At 41.5% G+C, this 9,128-nt stretch overlaps 1 protein-coding gene and 1 long non-coding RNA gene across 4 annotated transcripts; both read left to right on the top strand.

Annotated features, from left to right (window-relative positions):
- Positions 1-3,069: 3,069 nt before the first annotated feature.
- On the top strand, positions 3,070-7,551 carry LOC133912644 (pentatricopeptide repeat-containing protein At4g33990). Of its 3 annotated transcripts, none has more exons than XM_062355491.1 (3): positions 3,070-6,366; positions 6,461-6,564; positions 7,455-7,551. In XM_062355491.1, exon 1 carries the CDS (start codon positions 3,106-3,108, stop codon positions 5,356-5,358), a length of 2,253 nt encoding a protein of 750 aa, XP_062211475.1. In that variant the 5' UTR covers positions 3,070-3,105; the 3' UTR covers positions 5,359-6,366; positions 6,461-6,564; positions 7,455-7,551. The 3 variants fall into 3 exon arrangements, with proteins under 3 accessions (XP_062211475.1, XP_062211476.1, XP_062211473.1); XM_062355492.1 differs by lacking the exon at positions 7,455-7,551 and having other exon boundaries at positions 3,070-6,094; positions 6,238-6,366; positions 6,461-7,423; XM_062355489.1 differs by lacking the exons at positions 6,461-6,564; positions 7,455-7,551 and having other exon boundaries at positions 3,070-6,094; positions 6,238-6,383.
- Positions 7,552-7,585: 34 nt separating this feature from the next.
- Positions 7,586-8,646, top strand: LOC133911090 (uncharacterized). Its single transcript, XR_009908590.1, has 2 exons — positions 7,586-8,114; positions 8,251-8,646. It is a non-coding gene; the product is annotated as an uncharacterized LOC133911090 (long non-coding RNA).
- The last annotated feature ends 482 nt before the right edge of the window (positions 8,647-9,128 follow it).

Raw genomic sequence — 9,128 nt, 5'->3', positions numbered from 1 at the left:
CAGAATGTTGCTCCACTTCAAGGTCCTAAACCCCATCAAATGATCAGAATGCTACTCCACCTGAAGATACAAATCCCTCATCGCATGATTGGAATGCCACTGGAAATTCACCTCCCGAAGAGATAAATTGGGAAGATAAGATTGAGTTTGATCCTAGTAAAAGGAGAAGAATAAAGGAGTACCCTCCTAATGAAAAAGAATTGGTAAGAAGAAAGTATTTAGATAGAGGGCCTAGCCAACCTCACACTTCTGATTTTCTAATTACAGTTATTCATGGTAAAGATAGAAAGTTTAATGTTAAATAGTTAATGAGTTTGGGAACTGACTCGAGTATAGTGAGTCTAAAGATAAAGCATATTGCTTTTGTTGTTTTATGTTTAGAGATCCAAACAACAAGGGAGCTGGGTATGATGCATTTGTTACAACCGGTTGGTCTAGTTGGAACAAAAAATATCATATTAAAGGAGCATGTAAGGGATGTCAATAGTGTTCACAACAAAGCAAAGAGAGATTATGATGCATTGTTGAATCAAGAACAACACATTTATGTTGCACTTAATAGACAAAGTGATGCTGAAAGATTGCTTATTATACTCGTCTAAATGGTTCAGTTGATACTACCATAGTGTTATTGAAGCAAGGGTTGGCTTTCAGGGGCCATGATAAGTTTGAGGATTCCTTAAACAAAGGAAATTTCAAGGAATTTGTTGTGTATACAACACAATAAAATCCAGCACTAGGCAAGGTCGTGGCTCACAATGCTCTAGGTAATAATATGATGGTTTCTCCAAAGATTCAAAAAGACATAGTTCATTGTTTTGCAATGGAAATATTGGACTCTATTTTTGAAGAAATTGATAATGATCTGTTTTGGTTGCTAGTTGACGAGTCAAGGGATGTGTCCGGTAAAGAACAAATGGCGGTGGTTTTGCGATACGTAGATAAATATGGAATTGTCAAAAAACAATGTTTGTTGGTCTTGTCCATGTGAAAGAGACAACTTTAGCATCCCTCAAGTCTTATATTGATGCTTTTTTTTGTGAAATATAGTCTTGACTTGAAGTAACTTAGAAGCCAATGATATGATGGTGCAAGCAACATGTGAGGTGAGTTTAATGGCTTACAATAATTGATTATGAGAGAAAACAACTCAGCCTACTATGGTCACTGTTTTGCCCACAAACTTTAATTGGTTGTTGTGGTTGTTGTAAGGAAGCATACATGCATTGGTAATTTTTTTGTATGATTTCTCTCTTGCTGAATATGGTGGGTGCATCTTCTAGAAGAAAGGACACGATTCGAGATATCAATCAAGAACATGTAAGAAAGACCACATGTTGTGGCTAGCTTAAAACTGGGACATGTTTAAATCAAGAGCTAAGTCTTCAAAAACCTGGTGACACTCGTTGGAGCTCACACTACAAGACACTTAAGAGCTTGGTTGATTTTTCTCCCAACAATTATCAAGGTGCTAGAATATGTGGGAAAAGAAGACAAGGATGACAAAACATAAGCCAAACATTTGGTGTACTAGTTTATTTCTAGTCATTTGATTTTGTCTTTTATTTGCATCTTATGTTGATTGATTTAACAATCACAAACACCTTGTCATTAATTCTACAACAGAAAGATCAAGAAATTGTAAATGCCATTGCATGTATCAACTCAACCAAAAATCTTTAGGGTGAGCTTAGGAGGGATGGTTGGGAATCTGTATTAGGTGAAGCTGATGCCTTCTGTGACAAACATGATCTTTTCAAATTGGAAATGAGAGATGATTATGTGAATCCAAAGAAGCGGAATTACCAACCAACATCATTATGAAGTGGATTGTTTCAATGATGTCCTTGATTGGTTACTACAAGAGCTCGATACTCGCTTCAATGAGAAAACATCTAAGTTGCTTGTCTAAACTGCTACTTTGAGTCCAAAAGTATCATTTAGTGAATTTATTTTGGAGCATTTGATGAGTCTTGCTAAACTTTATCTCAATGATTTTAATGATGGAGAATTGAGGGACCTTCAGCATTATCTTTGCCTCTATGCTGTCGATGTGCGGGTCAATGCAAGATTCTCTCACATAGAGTCTATTGGTGTGCTTTCTCAAAAAATGGTGAAAACAAGAAAACATATTTGCTATCTTTTGGTTTATCGGATATTGAAGCTTGCACTAGTTTTTCCTGTAGCAATTGCTACAGTAGAGATGTGTTTTTTAGCAATGAAAATTGTGAAATCACATTGGTGATGAATACTTGAGTGAAAGCCTTATTTGCTATGTGAAAAAACGCGAATTGGAAAGAGTTACTAATGATGTTCTAATCAAATGCTTCCAAAATTACAAAAACTAAAATGTAATGTTTTCAACCAGAATTACTTGTTATAGATATGGAATATTTACTAACTAATTTATTCATTTTTTTTTGATATTATGGCTGGATGCTGTTTTTTTTGCTAATGGAGATCATCTACTATATGTATTTTTGAACTTTATCTATGATCAGTTCACTTAGCTACAATTATTACATGTGGAAATCTTTGTTTACGTAAGCATTTTTATCACTACATATTATTATCAATAAAAATATTACCTGATAATTAAAGTATCAGATATTTTGTTATGCATAGTGATATATATTCTCGGTGTATTAATAGTTCTAGCTCCACGAATTCTTAAGCTAGAAATATCTAACTTTAATTTTTTTTTTAAATTAAACCTATGTCAAATAGACTCGTCATTGACAGTGTGGACGCCCTTCCTTCAAATGCACCTTCGTGGTGTATTTAGAAAACCATCGTGACTTTTTAAATTTAAAAAATAGTTCCCGATGTCAATGTTACCTTAACCAATCCCGATCTTTATTAAATGCACCACCGCATAACTAATTCAAGATTTGGGGCCCGTGAACCCTAAAGATCATCTAGTCTAGACTTAAAGCTCGCTGAACCAGAATGCATCTGAGCATGGATCTCGATATACATCCAAAAATCCAAAATTTGGTTGATTTTTAATTGTTTTTCATCCAACTCATTATTATCAAAACCCAATTGAGGAAAAAAAAATACAAAATTGCGCTAAAAGAAACTCCCGCGCGGCGGCGTGCGCGTATGCCGCGTCCACCAATGCCATCGTCCGCGCTTCCGCGCGGCGTCCAAGCCGTCCTCGTCACCTCCGGCCACCTCCGCCACATCGACCCGCACTTCCAGGTGCCCCCTCTCCTCCTCGCCAACTCCCTCATCGCTGCCTTCTCCCGCGCCGCTCTCCCACGCCTTGCCTTCCCTCTCCTCCGCCGCCTCCTTGCTGGCGCCCACCCGCTCCGCCCCGACGCGTTCACCTTCCCGCCGCTCGTCCGCGCCGCCCCAAGCACTGCCTCCGCCTCGCAGATCCACTCCTGCGCGCTCAGGCTCGGCCTCCTCCACCCCAACGTCTTCGTCTCCGGCTCCCTCGTGCACGCCTACCTCCGGTTCGGCTGCGTTGCGGAGGCCTACAGGGTGTTCGACGAAATGCCGGAGCGGGACGTGGCCGCCTGGAACGCGATGCTTTCTGGTCTGTGCCGCAACGCACGTGCTGCGGAGGCGGTGGCGCTGTTCGGGAGGATGGTGGAGGAGGGGCTCGTCGGGGACGCGGTGACGGTCTCCAGCGTGCTGCCGATGTGCGTGCTACTGGGGGACCGGGTGCTTGCGCTGGTCACGCATGTATACACGGTGAAGCACGGGCTGTATGGGGACCTCTTTGTGTGCAACGCTATGATCGATGTGTATGGGAAGCTGAGGATGCTGGAAGAGGCGCAGAGGGTGTTTGATGGAATGGAGTTGCGGGATCTAGTGACGTGGAATTCGATCATTTCAGGGTATGAGCAAGCTGGGCTGGTTGCTGCTGCAGTCAAGCTGTTTCGTGGTATGAGGGACAGTGGGATTTCCCCTGACGTGCTGACACTCGTCAGCTTGGCTTCTACTGTTGCCCAGTCCGGGGATGACTGCAGCGCAAAGTCAGTGCATTGCTATGTGATGAGGAGGGGCTGGGATGTGGGTGATATAATTGCCGGAAATGCTATGGTTGATATGTATGCCAAGTTGTCAAATATTGGGACTGCCCAGAGAGTGTTTGATAGCTTGCTTGCTCGAGATGTTGTCTCCTGGAACACCTTGATCACAGGGTACATGCAGAACGGACTTGCTTATGAGGCAATCGAGACATACAATCATATGCAGAAGCATGAGGTGAAGCCAATCCAAGGGACGTTTGTCAGTGTTTTGCCTGCGTACTCACATCTTGGTGCATTGCAGCAGGGAATGCGAATGCATGCATTGTCCATTAAGGTTGGGTTAAATCTGGATGTGTATGTTGGTACTTGTCTGATAGACTTGTATGCTAAATGTGGGAAGCTGGCGGAAGCAATGCTCTTGTTTGAACATATGCCTAGAAGGAGCACAGGCCCTTGGAATGCCATCATAGCTGGCCTTGGGGTTCATGGGCATGGCACAAAGGCACTCAGTCTCTTCCCACAAATGCAGCAAGAAGGAATCAAGCCCGATCATGTCACGTTTGTTTCATTATTGGCTGCCTGTAGCCATGCTGGATTAGTTGATCAAGGTCGGAGTTTCTTTGATATGATGCAAACTGAATATGGTATTGTGCCAATTGCAAAACACTATGCATGCATGGTAGATATGCTTGGCAGAGCCGGTCAGTTGGACAAAGCTTTTGAGTTCATACAAGGCATGTCAATTAAGCCTGACTCTGCTGTTTGGGGTGCATTGCTTGGTGCCTGCAGGATTCATGGGAATGTTGAAATGGGTAAGGTGGCTTCACAAAACCTATTTGAACTTGACCCAGAGAATGTTGGATACTATGTTCTGATGTCAAATATGTATGCAAGGGTTGGGAAATGGGATGGAGTTGATGAAGTAAGGTCTTTAGTCAGGCGCCAAAATTTGCAAAAGACTCCTGGATGGAGTTCAATAGAGGTGAAAAGATCAGTAAGTGTATTTTACAGTGGCACCCAGACAGAACCCCACCCTCAAAATGAAGGCATCCAGAGAGAGCTACAGAATCTTTTGGCCAAGATGAGAAGTCTAGGTTATGTTCCTGACTACAGTTTTGTCCTACAGGATGTAGAAGAGGATGAAAAGGACCATATCTTGAATAATCATAGTGAGAGATTAGCTATTGCTTTTGGCATTATAAATACTCCTTCAAGAACTCCGCTCCATATATACAAGAATTTGCGGGTCTGTGGGGATTGTCACAATGCCACCAAATATATATCAAAAATAACTGAGAGAGAGATCATTGTACGAGATTCAAACCGATTCCACCACTTTAAAGATGGGCACTGCTCTTGTGGAGATTTTTGGTAACAGTAAAGCGTAATATATTATTTTCCTTTGTACAACGTTTCTCCAACTGAGTTCGCCTGGGCATCCAGTGTGATGTCAATACTTGATCTGTTGATGAGGTTATTAATGAACTGAAGTATTTGCTGATGTCAAAAGATAGAAGGTTTAGTTCTTGGCAAAACTAGTGGTACTTGAACATGGACACGGTCATCAGAGTCCGATTCAAACTTGGGTGTCTGATTAAGCCAAAAAAATTTGAACTGGGCAAATAGCACTTGGAATCCTAAACGGGTGTCAAGTGCCCTAGGGTGTCCAAGCAACACTCTGCAAATGCCCATCTGCCATATATTCTTGATCTGGCAGTATTTAACAGGAAAACAGCTTAGTTGTTGCTTACCAATGATGAACTTCAGTTCAAAATGTGTCATAACTTTTCTTACCAGAGTTAGGTTTTCTGTTGTCCATGGTATTTCTGGTGTCAAACCTGAGAAAATGAGTGGTTTCCTTGCAGTCCAACGTTATTATGCAGTTTCTTTTCCCTGCTGTATTCCTTATTCTTTTGGCAGAATCAAGATATATTTCATCATCGGGTATATTTCTGGTAAAGGAATGCTTATACAGTTTCTGCATAGCGTAATGAAATCAATCAAGGAATATACTTGTCAGACTTGGAAAGCTACTATTAAAAAGAAGACTTGGAAAGCTACTCAACGACAAAGCTGGTTGTTATTTTGGAACAAAAGAAGAAGAAGATGAAGTCAGTGAGCTTCACATTTGACGTTCATTCTGTCTTTACAATTTCATGTTTAGAAACTGCCAAGTCTCATTTTTATCCAGGTTGATGAAGGACAGACTAATGACTTGCTCAATCTGCCAAACAATGCTTTTTTTCTTTTGCAGAACTTCTGAACTCACCACAATCAAATTATGTAAATGTGTAGTATTGTACACGTCCAGTCTCAGCCATTGCAAAAAAAAAGGGAAAAAGACAGAACTGTCTAACTAGGATGAGATAACACTGGCATGAAGGTTTGCCACATGGTCAACATGGAACTGTCGAGTAACATTTATTAAACAAGGCACCTTTTGCAATAATGTCTTCAACTCCTATAAATTGTTGCAGGACGTCCAAATGGTGAACTGTTGCTCACTGGCTGCCGTATTATGCATAGTTTGGTGATGTGACATCATAGAGAGCTCTAGCAGTGGCAGAAGACAAGCCCAAATGTAGGTGCTTTCTACTGAGTGGCATCGATGACAGTATGGTACACTGCAGCTTAAGCTAGCTTCCACTTTTATCTTTTATTTTGGATCTTAGCTATGAATTTTGGAATTGTTTGATGTCAAGACCATGTTAGATGTTTGTAGCTTGTATTGTTCTACAGTGCCTCACTCTGCAATACAACATGTCTGCTGGATCTATGAATAGACAGTCCAGGTTACGGAACATAAATTGGAAAATTATTGGAATATACAAATTATTGAAGATGACCATCGGTTCTACTGAAATATTAAGTGGACCATAATTTCAGCATCATGTATGATAAATACAGTTTGTTTCATTCGTCCTCTGTGACTGTTCAGGTACAATTCCCCCAGGTATTTCGTAAGTCTGTGATTGTCCCATGATAATGTTGTAGTACCACACCCTTGTGACTGTTCCAGCATATTTATATCGACGATAGCAAGAAAAGTTTATTTTCTATCTTTTGCAGTGGATTAGAATCCTTAGTTTTGCAAAGGGTGCAATGAACTGTGCTTAAATTTCGACAACTGAAGAAGGAATGTTGAACTTTACTGTGTGTGTTAAGAACCTAACTCATATGCTGCACGTGCATTGTTTGAGTTCACGTAGCCATGAAGCATGATCTTAATGTTGGTGCATATTTTTATTTGCAGAAAGTAAATGAAATGTTTAGCTCTTTATGTTGGCAACTCCTTTCGCTATCATGTGTTATTTAGTTGATTTTTCAGGCTCTGATAGTCTGATTGGCTCGGTTTAGCTTTACAGTTTAGGTCGGTTCATTGTTCTTGTACCTTATAGGCTCCCTAACATAACTTATTCTGGATATGGTTATAGTTTACAACATCTGAAATGCCTGTACCTTATATTGTAGGATTGCCGTTGCCCTGAATTCGTTTGTTTTGCCAAACTGTATTAAGGAACAGAAGCTTGTGTTTCTGGAAGGAAGTTGGTGACTGGTGTGGCGTAAGCACTGTCTGGGGGGTGGGGGGGGGGGGTGACATGGGGAGAAAGCTGGTATGCGTGGTCAGCTTCGTGTTTGTGGTACCTTCTGTCTTTACCCTGTTATGCTTACATATTGCCAGTCTTAGCTATTTTGTTTCTGGCTTGATGAACACATAGATTATTCATCAATTTAACCACTAGTGAACTCTAACCAGAAAATATGTTTCATCTGCACAATCGTTCAAATTTCATACAATTTCAGATGTCCAAATCAGAGTGTTGCAAAACGGGGAACGCGCCGATCCAGGATGAGATAGCATCATTGCCAGGAGCCGTCTCAGGGCCCACACGGATGGCTGAACAATCAATTAACCATCAGTTAAACAAAGGCCTTTTGGTGGTGATGTTCTCGTACTCTCCCAATGCCACGTGGTGAATTGTTTGCCTGTCTTATCAATGGCCGGCTGACGTGACGTTTTATGAACTCTAGCAGCAACCGACAGGAGGATGCAAGCCTAAAGGCAGGCGCCTCTCTTGTAGGGCGATAGTGAGACATCGACACATGGAAGCTCCTGCTGACTGCATTCAGGTACAGCATTTGTTTTTCGTTTTCAACAGAATCCGATGTCTTGTAACTAAATAAGAGCTTTGTGTTGAGCTATAGCTGCGTGCTGTTATGTGACAGCAGGACAGACATGTCAAATAGAGTATATTGTTTTGTCCAGGATAAGATTACAAGAACGAAGAGGATGTCCATTATTATTTTGCTACGCTGCAGCAGCCCATGTACGCTGCCAACTGAAACTACAACAAGTGTGGCAGGAGGTGCTCGTTGTTTGCTTGGCCAGGTACATTGGAGCTGTAGATAATATAGAATGCTGTTCACAGCAGTGTCGTGGAGGCACGGCGTCGTCGTCCCGGTGCAGCAAGGCTCGGAAACTGGCTGCTGTGGTGCAAACTTCAGTACTGTACTTGTCGGGAGATCTCTGGCGAAAAAAAATTGTAGCTATGGCTGAAACTCTGAATGTGACTTTCACTATCCTTGTTTGGGTGCTTGCTAAAATGGCAGTCTCCTGGCTGGAACTTGGTTTAACGGATGTCATGTAGCAGTGCTCGTTGAATTGTTGTGTCGGGACCTGGAGGAGGTGCAGAAGGAACCTATATATGATTCGTGTGTGCGAGCTTTCGTCCAGGTGATTTAAATCCTTCATACCTGAACCCAAGTGACTTCAATCATCTATACCTCGGAGATTTTGCTATCGCGTTGTCATGGGACCCAACTGACTAGCAACATGCCACTTAGATTATCCCTGAACTATTATGGTTATTTTGACTAATTGATCTAGTCACCACGATTACATCTACTTAGTTAGTTGTCTAGTCGCAAACAAAGTGAAGGATAAAGCTTACTCATGATAATCAAGACTGAGAGAAAATAAAATCGCTAACTCAAGATAAAAGCAACTAACACTTTATTAATATAACTGATGCAAGCATGACATATCTTGATGGTGACAGATCCGGCTCTGAACCTCGACCAAATTAGAACCCAAAGGTATAATTAGATCGTCTAAACTTGTCTAAACTAGACTAAAGCGTCGAC

Source organism: Phragmites australis, chromosome 3 (genome assembly GCF_958298935.1).
Source record: "Phragmites australis chromosome 3, lpPhrAust1.1, whole genome shotgun sequence".
NCBI classification, from domain to species: domain Eukaryota; kingdom Viridiplantae; phylum Streptophyta; class Magnoliopsida; order Poales; family Poaceae; genus Phragmites; species Phragmites australis.
Note: the sequence above shows the minus strand (reverse complement) of the source record. Positions and strands in the feature narration are given on the sequence as shown.

Bases quoted from the DNA above. Each gene is read 5' to 3' on its own strand.
- LOC133912644 (XM_062355491.1), top strand. From the start codon at position 3,106: ATGCCGCGTCCACCAATGCCATCGTCCGCGCTTCCGCGCGGCGTCCAA.